The sequence below is a fragment of the Anthonomus grandis genome, chromosome 15, assembly GCF_022605725.1.
Source record: "Anthonomus grandis grandis chromosome 15, icAntGran1.3, whole genome shotgun sequence".
In the NCBI taxonomy this organism is placed as follows: domain Eukaryota; kingdom Metazoa; phylum Arthropoda; class Insecta; order Coleoptera; family Curculionidae; genus Anthonomus; species Anthonomus grandis.
Window position 1 is genome coordinate 105,417 of NC_065560.1, and position 14,441 is coordinate 119,857.

Below are 14,441 nucleotides of genomic sequence, written 5' to 3' on the forward strand. Positions count from 1 at the left end.
ACTGTCTTCGCCGAATGAAGTATGGGCCAGAGGAACGTGCCTAAGTGATAAGACAAAGTACTCTCGTCCGCCTAGAAATAGAACGTCGTTTCTCACCCTATTTTTTATCCAGTTTTTGTTTTATTTTAGGCGAAGCAAAAGTGCGATGATAACGTTCGGTTTTCGTTTCTTTAGAGAGTGATTTTTGTTTGTTTTCGGCTTGCCAATCGGGGAGTTTCGGAGGAATTCAATTCGTTGAATTAGGAATTTATTTAATTACTCTTGAAGACTTTTTCTATAGTTATAGATAATGGTGGATAAATGTGAATCAATTTTTGTTCATGTCTCTTTTTACAATAATTTCTTTAATGACTAGTTTCATTTTATAACACAAATTAAAGATGTGAGAAATAATCTTTTTCTCACATCTTTTTGATGTGAGAAATAGAGCTATTTTTGATATTCAAATGGTGTATTAAAATTTTTATCTACTTAATAATATAAGATCTGCAAAAATTGAGAAAAAATCTAAAATTTTAAAAGATGTATGCATTTTCATAAGATCTAAGTTATTTAGGTAGTATCTTTTTTTTGGCATAGTAATTGTTAGGGTCGTATTTACAATTGTAATCTATCAAATGTTTAGTGAATTATCATTTAAAATTCCTATAAGTTCTATAGATATATTCACTCCACTTTTTTCCATTCCTTGGGATCTTTATTATTGATAATTACTTGGATAGAATTTGAAGAATGAAATGACATATTTATGGAATTTGTAAAATGTTTCTTAATTTGTCTCTTCACATTTTATTTGAATTTCCCTTATCATTTCTATTTCTTCTTCGATTGCTTGGAATAAATTAGAGGTTTTTTACAATAATATCCGATTTCAAGTAGAAGCACTTTTTTTCTTTGCTTACTATATAACTTTAAATTTCACAAATTTTTGTCGTGAATCGTTATTTGTATAAAAAACAAGTAGGAAATGTCATTGACACCAAAAGCAGCCGTATTGTCAACATAATTAGTCGGTTGACGAGAAAAGCGCTATATTCCGTTTTCACACGCTGCTAATTCCCCTCTAGTAATTTATTTCTGGATACGCCGCTGGTTCCCGAGTCATCCACCGGTGATGCCCGCGACACTTTGGATAAGCCAGGAAATGTAGCACGGGCACAGGGTTGATTCTCTCAGTACCTCCCGCGAACACGACGGGCACGTGGATCGGGAATACGGGAATTAGTTTTTTTTGCTTTCAAAAGTCAACGCTTTATTTTTATATCGATGAATAAAGTAACACGGGCCTGATGTGGATTTTGTAGCACTAGAGTGAAATAAATGAATGTTTGAAGGTGCGCTTGATTGGATATTATAATTTATTTGCTAGGTAAGTGAGTTTAATATACTTTGAACATTACGTCAGGTTGCTGCAAAAACCAGATAAGTCACATTTTATAGATTTTGAGTTATGAGCATTTTAACATTAAAACGAATTTTAAAAATCATTGGTGCTCCTCGCGACATAATTATTTGCAAATTTTTCACTGTTTTGAGTCATAAAAACACACAAATTAAACAAAATATTGCGCGAGTTACACCACGTTGTAACAGATTTTTAAGGTTATGTTTGAAGAACTGTGCAGCCAAAACAAGATAAATACCACAATTTAGAGTTTAGTGCATACACATTCAACTAAAAAAAGCATTCACGCTACAGCAAAAACAAGATATGTACCATATATCTAAATAAAGTGGCACTTGACTGGTTTTTAGTAAAAAATCATATGTCTTTTACTAAAGTTAAACAGCCAAAAAGCGATAAGTACCACATATCTTATTTGTGCAGTTAAATGAACAAAAAAAATGTGACATGCAGTTGGGTTCATAGAAGATAGGTATACATTAGGGTGAAGCGAAAACTGGACCAAAATAACTAATTTTCGAAAACGAATATGCCTGGGTGTGCAAAAGATGCCTTTCGGGGTTCTTATTTACCCAAAAAAATCCGAATGACTTATGACGATTCCATCGGCTGCCGAAATGACCTTGAAAATTTTAAAATTAAAAAATTCTTTAAAACTGCAAAAAAAACCAAACATGCAGCTCTCAGCTAGTTTTTCATGAAAAACTATCCAGAACTCACCACGTGGAGGTGGCTGCATCTCGAGTTCCACCCTATCCTCCCACCCTTAGAATAATTTTTTTTATTTTTTCAGTTCTAGAACTGCTAAGAATTATTTTTTAGTATCAAATTGCGGCAATATTTGTCTTGATTCAATACGAGCTCTAATAAATCCGTCTCGTGCTTCAGGGCCATAAACCGCCATAGAGGCTTCAGTAACTAACTTAACTGCTCGTCCAACTGCCTGTGAATGACAAGGGAATTTTAATAACCCTATTTCATCAGGAACCAAAGAAATCATGTTAGTTAGTTCTTCGTTCAAAATTTCCATTGTTAATGGGGGCTCGCTTATAACAACATTTTGCCAGTCAATTAAGTCGACATAATCTTGACAATCAAAATTCAATTTATTCACGCGAAATATTTTAACATCCTCGGTTTTTGCGATTGATCTGCATTTTAAAATCCTTCTTAAAGCTAACTCTCGAATATGTTTTCTATCACCTCCTAATTAGGACGCATCCCATAGCACTTTACACATAGTCAATAACTAGGAGTTTATACTACTTAAGGAAGAATAAAACAGACAAGATTTTTAACTAGGGGTCATTTTACTGGTGATTGCCAAACTTGCTGACCCTTAAACCGAAAATTTCGCTTCATTACACTCACCTCAAAATCAGCATGTTTCAGCACATCATCGGCCCTCATCCGATTCAAAATAAAATCAGCCTCGTTGGCCACCCTCACAATATGATCTTTCATAGCATGCGACAACAGTCTGCCCTCGTTGATCAACTCGATAAATGCGAGTCCGGCGTGTTTTTGCAGCGAGTTCTGCCACTCTTGCGAGCACAACAGCATCACCAGCTCCACTACCGAGTTGCTGTTCTTAAACGTGGTGAGTCCTTTGCCCTCCATCAGGAACTCCTGCCCGTGAGACCCCACAAGGGTTTTTGATAGAAACGGTGCGAAATCGACCATGATCTCGCGTAGCAGGGGACACACCGACCCCAGGGTCATTTCCAGTTTTTGGGTGAGCGATGCCTCCCTCGAAGGGGTGGGCAGGGAGATGTGGTCCACCAAGTTACTAACCGGCAGTTCGTGCGGTCTCGCTTGGGGTGTTGGCGGTTGCATCATGCTTTCCGGTACTCGGACTACGGAGATTTGGCCCAAGTGTTTTTCACCTAAAAAAACAGGCTATTTTATTAATTTATTCAAACACTTCAAAATTAATGAATAGAAACTAAATACAGGATTTTTGATTACAAAGTGACCTACAGTCACTTATATCAGCCAGATTTAAACATGAGTGCTTACTTTCCAAGGTTCTGGAAAAACATGCAAGGAGAGTAACTCACTAAACATAATGTCAAAGAGACAAGAAAGAACAAAACCAGACTGAACTAATGCCATTAGTGGAAATTCTGTTATCTTAATGGATTTTAATAAAAAAATACCTATCACAACTAATAAATAAAAATAAGCAACTGAATCATTCTCTTACCTCGATCTGACGTAGGACTTTCAATGTTTCCCTCCAGATCCAGATCCTGTGAGTGCGACATATTCTGCACGTTCCTGGATTCTTCCTTAAGATCCGTCCTGGAATCGTCCTCGTTCAAATTAATGTCCGTCCAATTCTCGTCATTCATGTGGATTTTATTATTATCTTCAGGTAACTCGGTGCCGGGCTCAATGTTGTTCGTATCTCCCGAGTTTACTGAGTTCACGTCTTCTAATGAATCTGTGCTCTGGAATATTCGCGTTTCATTGTATTTCTTTCTTTTTGAATTTGAACTTTAGTTGTAAGAATAGCATGCTCCTAACCATGCTACTGATTAGTCAATTATTTTTGTTATTAACTATGTAATGGTATTCTACAGTTTACCCAATAAATACGCCAAAAAATGGGTTATTCTAAGAATATTCCTGGATAGTGCAACTGTTGCTTGTTTCATATAAATAGAATATTTTTTATTGATTATTTTAGGTAAGACGTTCTATGAATGTTCTGAATTGTTTGTAAATACTTCAAGAAGATTTAGCAAAGTAAGCTTAGGTCCCCTTAAAAATGTGAATATTTCTGGAATATTTTATTAAAATAATAATCAATGATTACTAGTAGTATTTCTGTTCCCAAGACTCTTTTAAGAATAATTCAATTATTTCGTGAAAATATTCTTAGGAATAGTAAAATTTAAACGTCAAAGATTCGTGGATTTAAGAACATAAGGGCTCAAAACGCTCGTAACGAGATTTATTTATAATGCTAAACAAGTGCCTAGCACCATCCTTACAAGACCAATGGCATTTAATTTGAAACCAGCATACGGCATACACTTTTACTATAAACTATTGGCTGTGGTAAGCCATCTAGAGTGTGACATTTTCCCTGGCGCATTTAGAGCCCAATCGTCTTTTAAAACTCTAGTAGAGATTCCTTGACACATCTGATATAAATACTTTGCATCGGTACTTACGGTTTCTAGATCAACTAATGGTAAAATTGTTTCATTTTTCTTAAACTGTACGACTGGTAAATTTTCACACGATTTAAGGGTCTTACCAATGGCTCCCTCTGATAATTAAAGATAGATGGGATTCTATCTTTAATTATCGAAATTTTGAGGAGGTTTCGGCAGCCGAAGATATTGTTTTTGGACGTTTAGTTTTTTTTTGGCGCACTTGAGAGTACAATAGGCACCTTTTAAACATACAGGGTGGTTAAATTTTAAGAAATAAAAAATTCGATAAATTAATAAAAAACATAATAATTTCCAAAATTTTAACACACCTTCGCTAGCCGAAGAAGTTGTTTTCTGACGTTAAGTTTTTTTTGGCTTACTAACGACTACAATAGGCACCTATTAAGCATACAGGGTAATTAAAATTCCAGAAATCGAAAAGTCGCTCCACCCTAGTGTACATATCTTTTTTTTGCTGGTTACATTTTAATCAAAATGGAGTTATGTTGTTATTGCATATGCGAAACTACCCTTAATTACTGTTAGAACCTTATCTTCTTTTGGCAGTACACGTAGAAGCAATTTTTTAATCTTAAAATGCACTTATCTTGTTTTTGCAGAAACTCGACGATTAGAGTTATAAGTAAGTATCAAACAACAGACATATTTAAGACAATTTAGTATGAAATAGTTGATCTGTAGATTCTTAAAAAATGTTGTTCCGGAGTTTAATTTTAATTAATCTGGAGTAATTAACATTAGGCCTTAACCGACTGAAATAATTAACTAATTTATTAATTAACATTTCAATTTTAAATATTTTACGTGATCTCTCTATTTGAGGCAGTTGAGCTGCGTATTTTTTTTTTTAATTTAAGACATTTTAATTACCTGAAATAATCAACTAATTTACTACTGATGTTTAAATTAATTATTTAATTATTTAATAATTCCAGGCTTTTCAGGCATGATTTCTCTATTGAAAGTTTAATTTTTCAAAATTTTTATGGAGTCTAATTCAATTGTGATTTAACTAATCATTAATATTACAAGATATAAAAGACACAGACATCTCAAAAAATTCAAATTGAATTGATAAACTCGAAAATACTTAATATAACCCTGAAAACGATCAATTTAAAAGAAAAATTTGTAATTTCATATTTTAAAGGTTTTTCTTCTTCCCGGTCTTGCCTTTTTCACTCTCCAACTTCTATATACGGACTCTCTTTTATTTATTTTCAGCCGCTGTGGGTTTTAATTACAGAAACGAAAAAACCAATATTTTTTGTTACGAACCGGAGACAATTTACAAAGAGCTTCACTATCTCTTTACGACGAGCTGAAAAATATTGAGATAAAAGGCGACTTTTTCTATAGCTACAAAGGAATAAAAAAGGCGTATTATAGGCAAGGGAAATTGGATGGAAAAATTAAAATGTACAATTTTATTTTACTTGGTTTTGCTCTAGTCTAATTACTGATAAAAATAAATTTTTGGCGCCCAACAAAAAATTTGCATAAAAAGCTGGTTTGGTTGAGGTACTTTTTTTGCTACTTTCATTAAAAAATTCTTTCTTTTAAAAATAGCCTAAGAAGAAATAGTGGGAATATTTTTAAGAGTTTTAGTCCAAAAAAGGGTGGTAATTACTTAATAATTTCATATAAGAACGGTTTTTGTACCTTAAAAACTTTTTTTAGTGACAAACAAGATTTTTATTTATTATCTGATATTTTAGTAATTTGAAAAACCAATAGCGCCCTCAACTTTTTCTTCCATTAACTAACTAACTTACTTTCATTCATTAACTATAATAAGGATACAGAAGTATAAAAAAGGGAATTGTGGATTTAAAAGAGCTGCCTTGTCTTATTCTAATTTATCATCTTTTACCTCAAATATTTTTTCTGCAATATTAAAAGTAACAGTTAAAACTAATTAAAAATACTCCCTTAAATTGATTTTTGAACCCGAAAAAGAACTAGAAAAAGTGACAAGAATCGCATCGCTCCCCCATTACACCGTCAATTGTTCCAAATATAGCAAGCACGTTCCATTAGCAGGTTATTAATTAAGGCTGTCTCTCTGTCTTCGCTTACTCGCTTGTATTTATTCCCTTTTACGGTTCATCGGCCCTCTTGCCACCCCAAAAACTCGCAGATGTTTCGTCTCTTCTTTTCCCGTTCTTCTTTGCATCCGGCCATCAACCTCTTCAGTTTGTTTTTTTCTTTTATATCGCTCTATAAATCATATCGGGAATGAATTTGGATACGTGTGAATAGGGGATTATTTCTTTATCGAATTAGTTACAAGACTCTTAAATAAATTTAAAACTAACCTTCTTTTAATTAACTGTTTTATAATATGTTGAATCTATGTACTATACCGTTAAGGTTATAAAGTTCACTCAAAATCAAAAATCTCTTAATGCCATATGGAAAACGCGGCTCGGCAATCGTTCAAGTGGCTCTCCGGGCGTAACATTAAGGCCCATTTTGCATCAAACGAACATCGCAAACGTTCATAAAACTTCTGAATATCAAATGACTGGTGGGTGAATCAGGACGAGGTAAATAGACGCGACATATTTTTAGGGCACATTACCATATATATTGGGTTTTTCAGTCGAATCTCTAGATTCCCTTATAATGGTTTTTGCTTATAGAAGAATTCGACTTCCGATTCTCGAAACTTTCGGACTTAATGGAAACGTCACCAAGTGGAGTTTTTCATTTATTTTCAAAGTTTTATGAATTTGTTTTAAAATACATTAATTGTAGATTATTATATCATTTTAAACAAAAAAAAGGAGTTAATAATTATGCTCTCATTTAACTGTTTCTACAACATTTATCCTAAAATGACATATTGAATTTTATTGTACTCATTCATTATGTACTTACCAAGAAATATTTTTTTGCCGTATTTTTGAATGGTCAATTTAGTCATTTTCATGCAAATAAAAATCTATATAAAACAAAAACATAAAAATAAATGTAATAAAAAAAAATAAACAACGAAAATTAAAACGTCCGGCTTTTCCTATCTAGAGCCCTTTACTGGCTGAAATAAATTTTGTTTATGGGTCATTTAAAAGATACACGATCAGGTCGGGAAAATTAAACTGTCTTTTCTAGTTACGTACGGTAAATATAAGCGCAACATATTGCTGTTAAGTAAAATGCTGCTTTTTTCCCTTGAATCTAAAAGAAAATAGATGAAACATGAAAAAAGCCAAGTTTCAAAGTATAGACCAATAAGTATTTTAAATTCCTTAGCCAGTATCTTTAAATCAATAATTCATTAACAATTTTAATCAGAATTTATCTAAGAGAACCATGACTTAGCAAATAGAGCGACAACTACCACTCTACTCTCACCTTGACAATTAGCAGAAGCAATAATTTAGACTAGGCAATCATTTCCCTATAGGTTTGTACCCTTTTAACATGATGTCTGAATCATTCTGACCTTCAAAGCAAAATTTAACCTCAACATGTTTGACTACACTAAATACAATCATGACTGATTGTGTGAAGGCATTTGATAAATTAAGTCACAAAATATTACTTGACAGGTTAGGTATGCTACTTCTTTTGTAGTAAGACTCTTAAGGCTCTATCTATTAATCGGTTTGTACATAGCTGCTGATTTTGTTGGTTAAATATGTCTTTTGATTTTTATAACAGATAATTGATTAACCAAATCAAAATAGAGAGATTTACTAAAAAAGTAAACTAGGCATTTATGTACCTCCTATAATATTGCTCATGACAAAGTTGTGTGAAACTCTAATTGTAGGGACCTAGATATTTACTTTTCTTAAATTTAACGTTCAGTAGGGACATATTACTTTAGATAGGCTTTTTTATAAGAATCATAAATATCTTTAAGGATATTAATAGTATTATAGAATTGTATAATATTGGACAAGCTATTTTAAAATAATACCCAAAAATATAATTTTCTCTGATATCAGTGATATTTTTGATTATAGTGGTTGTATTATAGTACTTAATCATAATATTAAATTTGTTATGCAATTTTTTGTTAATTAATTTCAGTTTTTGTTGCCTTCTTACATATAAATAAAATTTATAACCGTGCTCGTTGAGAGATTAAATAAATAAAATTGGTTCACAAAAAAGGGTTAAAATAAACTTCTCGGAGGTCGTTTAACTAAATGAGACATACGGTTATGAATCGGCCAAAAGGGAAGCCAATTTACCCAATAAAAGTTTCCCATGTAACTCGGTCCCCAGTATTATCCCGGCCATTTATCGTTTTAATTGCCCTCATTAGTTATTGCATTAACCGTCGAATAGAAACACAACAAACCGATTTACCCTGCCGTTAAATATCCCCCAACATGGAGGAAATCTGAACACGTATACCGATCCGACTTGAGCCCAAGATTAAAGACTTTTGTGGAGGATCAAGTTTCGTTGCCTATTTGTTAAGTACGAGCAAAGGGTTAGAATAGAAATTTTTACTGAAATTATGACAAAAAATCTATTGATCTCGTGTCTAGGGAAAGGGAATCCTTTTGATATGGGACTTTTGGTGAAGTTGTCGAGAAAGCAGCTTTTTCTAAAAGGGTTTTAGTATGCCAAGAGGTGTCAAGGGTCGCACTTTATAAGTAGACTGGATCGATTTTGTGCCCTCCATTTTATTTAAACTTCGAACTTAAGATTGAGCTTAGCAATGACTTTTTTAACAAGAAAAATAATAGATTCATCCGATATTCCAACAGGGTGATTTACCATTTAATACTCAGTGTCACAACGAAAATCTAATAAGTTGTTCAGATGGAAACACGTCAATTTCTTGCAAGTTACCATCAAAACATTCTGCCATTGAATTCGACACCAGTAGCTTTTTGATCAGACCGGTAAGAGGTGCTCAAAACCATGTCGGAATGAATGTTGACAGAAATAATAATTTTAAACTTTATTTTATTTATTAGTTTGAAATGATACAGATTAATCACTTTCAATTGTCTTTAGTGAGAAATTATTTAAAAAAAAACATCAATCTATAACTTTTATTTATTATACCTCAGAGTGGGATGATTATACCCCCCTCCCCGTATCGAATTTTTTCAACAAAAATTGATTTTTTCCGAAATCAAACTAAGTATACCAGTGTCTTATTTGGGTCACCTAGATTACGATAACACCGGGTTATAACAGGATCCGAGCAGAACTAAGGGAATGAGAGCACTTTGAAAATCCTGAAAAAGTCGTTTTCGACGTCCGTTTTTAAGGCCAAAAATGGGCATCAAAAATGCCATATCTCGGCTATCGTAAAAGCTACGATCTTGCGGATGGTCTCGTTGGATTTGGAATGACGAAACTAAGACAAAACCGTTGGAATTTTCCCGATAGCTCCCATAGAAGCCGAAATATCGACCTTCAAAGTTTGGGTTTTTTCATTTTTCGGGTATACCCCCCCCGTATCGATTTTTTTCACCAAATATTGATTTTTTTCGAAATCAAACTAAGTATACCAGCGTCTTAATTGGGTCGCCTAGATTACGAAAACACCGGGTTATAACAGGATCCGAGCAGAACTAAGGGAATGAGAGCACTTTGAAAATCCTGAAAAAGTCGTTTTCGACGTCCGTTTTTCAGACAAAAAATGGGCATCAAAAGTGCCATATCTCGGCTATCATCAAAGCTACGTCCTCACAAATGGTCTCGTTGGATTCAGAATGACGAAACTAAGACAAAACCGTTGGAATTTTCCCGATAGCTCCCATAGAAGCCGAGATATCGACCTTCAAAGTTTGGGTTTTTTCATTTTTCGGCTATATCGAAAATCTGATAATGTTCATCCTAATAACTGCACGTCATCTAAAAATAAACCGAAAAAAATGTCGCCCCGCTATTTGTGTATTTACAATACAACTCTTTTAAAAATAAACCAGACGTGACGAAGTCAGCGTCGCGACGCCATCCTGTAAAAGCGTCGCCTCTAATACGACTTCTGGAATTTCACTCTCATCCGCTTCGTGTGAGCTGATGCGTTCGGAGAAAATTGTAATGCGGCCCCCTGCGAATCGTAATATGTCTTTTATGACAGGATTAAAACGGTTTTGTTTGTTATTGAGAATTTCGGTTTTTATGGAATAATAAAAAAAGAAATTTGAGTTGAATGTGTTGCTGGTATTAATGAAAGCCTTAGGGGTTTATAAGGGGATATTGCAATCAACCTATAAATATTAAGTAGTCAGTTGTAGTGATTTTTCACTTTTTCCAAAAAATGTCAATTGTTGTTTATTTCAGATATTGTAAATGAAAAAAAATTAAATCATAATCCCTGTTCTTAAAGACAAGTAAAAAGGATGTTAGACGTAAAACCAATAATGTAATGAGACCAATCAAATAACAAGAACAAAAACTTCTAGTATTAACCAATTCTATTTAAAACTTCTTTTATTAAATTCTGATACGAATTTTTCCAATTTTATCTAAATTTACCTCACATAATTGCAATTAGATTAGAACTATGATGCTTATCTTTTTCGTATAACAACTTTAGAAATTTTTAATGAAGTCACATCGAAAATTCTCGGGATATAGCCGCGATCTTAGTGAAACACCCTGTATGTTCGGATTCGGATAAAGTATATTGACCAAACCATCATTTGAAATACTTTTTTTCACAATTTTGGAGTTCCTAGATCTACTATCATGAATAAGAGCAAACAAAATGCTAAAAAAAACAGCGAAATATAAAGGAGGTTATTTATTTTGTTGTAAAGCGCAGTTGCTCTGGAAATTCGGCTAATTTTACAGCGAACCGTATTTCAGTTGTAAAGATGAAATTTATGACGTGCAAACCCGTTCAAGATCGCAAACTTTATCTTTGTTCTCCCGAGGGCTAAAATTAGCCGTTTGCCCCCTGCGAAGTACGGGATGCAGCCGCTAAAATAAATAACCAATGGCGGGCTTGAAATTCGACGTATGTAAATGCAGCAGATAAAACAAATTTGAGGCGTACAGAGACAGAAATAACTGTATAATATACGTAATAATAAGAAGCGGGGTAAGTAGAGCCAGCATAATTAAGTCCTGAAGTAGTAAGTGTAGAGTACAAGAGTCTTGCAAAGAAAAATATGCGATTTTCTCTTTAAAAACAAAATAAAAAATTTTTAAAGCTTTTTTTACGTGCATTCAAAAGTCTACATTTAAAAATAAACCTGATACCACATCTATAGACGGTGCTGATACAGTTAAAATGCAATGGACCCAAGAGATCCTTGATGATCTGCCACCTAGTGACGCCGTTTGTAAGTTACCATTATTGAACTTTACTGCATCGAAGAGATCCTCGTATTTAATTTAAGAGCTATTTTCATTTTGAATTTTTTCCTAATAGATGGTTCTACACTATAAACAGTTGGATAAGAGCTTAGCATAATTTAAATGTACTCGACTCGCATTTAATTGTATGTCGATTAGGTTGCAAACATGTGATGGGTAGATTAGATAATAAATTTAATAATAATAATAATTAATTTATTAGCAATAAATAGCATTATAAATATAGTAATATATATCTAAATAAATATAAATTTTTTGTGAAGCACCTAGCTGAATGATAGCAACATGATTTTAGAAGCTTCTTCAATGTTGAAGATGTTTAATCAAGATTCATAAGGAGCTGCTTGAAAATTGTCAGGTTTACAATTTTTTCCTGAAAAACGATTGATTTTGAAATGTTTTTTCTAACATATGTAGAAAATTTGGAATCACCTAAATCGCTTGGTATGACTGAAAAAGTCGTACGAATAATATTTTTCGAAATATGGCTTTTCAAAGTTAAAGCAATTACATGGGTCTCGGAAATTACAAACTTTGAAATTTCTCCCTAATCAGATCAATCAAACCTATCTCAGAGACAGAGATCATTCTCGATGCGTTTGATCTACAGTTAATCTAAATGTATTAAAAAATGAACATTCCAGGACATACAAAATATTAATGGGACATTATATTGGGTAAAAAAAAATGAACTTGAATTGAAATCTCGAGAGTTTACAAAAATCCCAAATATTTATAATGGTGAGTTTCTTTATTAAAAAATCGTCTAATAATGCTTTGCATCTCAACTGGGTTTAATCACTTCAGAAAAGTAAAATTTCCAAATGATTCGAGGCATACCTGGACCATGAAATGCGGTAGAAACTAGAAAAAGACATTTTTTACCCACTTTTTGGCCTTTAAACTCTTGTGAGACTCATGAATTTTTGACGATCACTATGAAATGATGCTTTACGTCTCTAGTGGATTTAATTACTTCAGAAAAGTGAAATTTTAAGATGATCCAAGGCATGCCTGCACCATGAAATATGGTAGAAAGCAAAAAAGGCACTTATTACCCACTTTTTGGCCTTTAAACCCTTGTGAGACTCATGAGTCTTTGACGATCGCTATATAATGATGCTTTTCGTCTCTAGTGGGCCTATTTACTTCAGAAAAGTAAAATTTTAAGATGATTTAAGCCGTGCCTGGACCACGAATTGCGGTAGAAACCAGAAAAAAAGTACTTTTTACCCACTTCTTGACCATTAAACCCCTTTTAAACCTCTTACATCTTTTGCAGCTTCTTCATGGAAATATATTCAGGGAATTAGTCAGTAAGAAGTAGAGGAATGTGGCGATATTCTTTAAAAAATTAAAACTTACTTGAATATTATTCGCATTAATTAGCTTAGATAAAGGATGAACTAAATATTAATGAATTTGGAAGACAAAAAATATAAAAGGAAGTTTATGATGCAATAGCATTTTAAACCATGCAGATTTAGAAAAGTTTATTTCAGAGGAAACGCCGTGGTTTCAGCCTTTATTTAGACCATTTTCAGAACTGAAAATTACAAATAAATAAATAAAATAAATCATTAAATAAGACTCTGTCTTACAAACATGCAGTTTAATTTTATTGATGGCATCACCCTATATTTACACCATATTTATATAGATTTTGAAGATATTGACCAGCTTCTCTTCTTTATAGTACCATAATATGGATTTCCATCGTAGTTTGGACTTTGACGAAATAGAATTACAACTAAACACCGAGTACGAAAGTTTAGGCACCTCGAGTGAAGAGATGCTGTGGTCTGATGACGAAACCATCGTGGCGGATCAAGAACATGTTTGGAATGAAGGTAAGAAACTATTCTTTTCCTCAACTCGGTTATAAATAAATAATTCGTATATGCGAACGTGAAAGTGCTGGACGAAATTATTGAACGAATCAGATAATAACTCCGATGTTTTTATATATGAGTTGCGTAAATGGCAATTACTTATTATAACTCTCGGCCCCGTGAAGTAATTAGCTTTATGGTTTTTATCGAATCGAACCTCACCTTTAAATACTATCAGCAGTAATGTAATGTCCCATTGTTTGTGTATCGATATCACAAAAAAAAACACCGCTCGCTGTAAATAATAATTATAGGCTTGACTTGCACCAGAAATTTGATATATTTCGGTATCGATCGTATTAAAGAGTAATTAATGTAATAAATATGTTCTTTTTTATATTGAGAATTTAAGGCTTGGGCCAATATTGACCTTAATTGATACCATCGGATATACGTGAAAAGTTTTCTTTTTTTTTTTTTTTGTATAAAAAGAGACATGGTAATGGGGTCCGTTTGACCGACAACATCGATGCTTCTTTCCTTAAGAGGGCATTCGGGCATGTAACCGGCTTGATCCCGTACAAACGTAAAAAAGTTGACAAGATTTCTTTTGGTCGTCTGCCTTTGAATTTATTTTCCTTTTTTGCTGTAAACATTTTAACGAAAGTATAGCAAACGATACATGAGTTGAAATGGTTAATAAATATT

General features: G+C 33.1%; 1 protein-coding gene across 2 annotated transcripts in view; it reads left to right on the forward strand.

Annotated features, from left to right (window-relative positions):
• Positions 1-937: 937 nt before the first annotated feature.
• LOC126744940 (protein TANC2) overlaps positions 938-14,441 on the forward strand; it is a 164,762-nt gene continuing 151,258 nt past the window's right edge. The window contains exons 1-2 of one of the 2 annotated variants that reach the window (XM_050452543.1): positions 938-1,369; positions 13,598-13,751. In XM_050452543.1, the coding sequence (XP_050308500.1) occupies positions 13,607-13,751 (145 nt within the window). In that variant the 5' untranslated portion in view covers positions 938-1,369; positions 13,598-13,606. The remainder of the gene's footprint in view (positions 1,370-13,597; positions 13,752-14,441) is intronic. The other variant, XM_050452545.1, reaches the window with a different exon arrangement.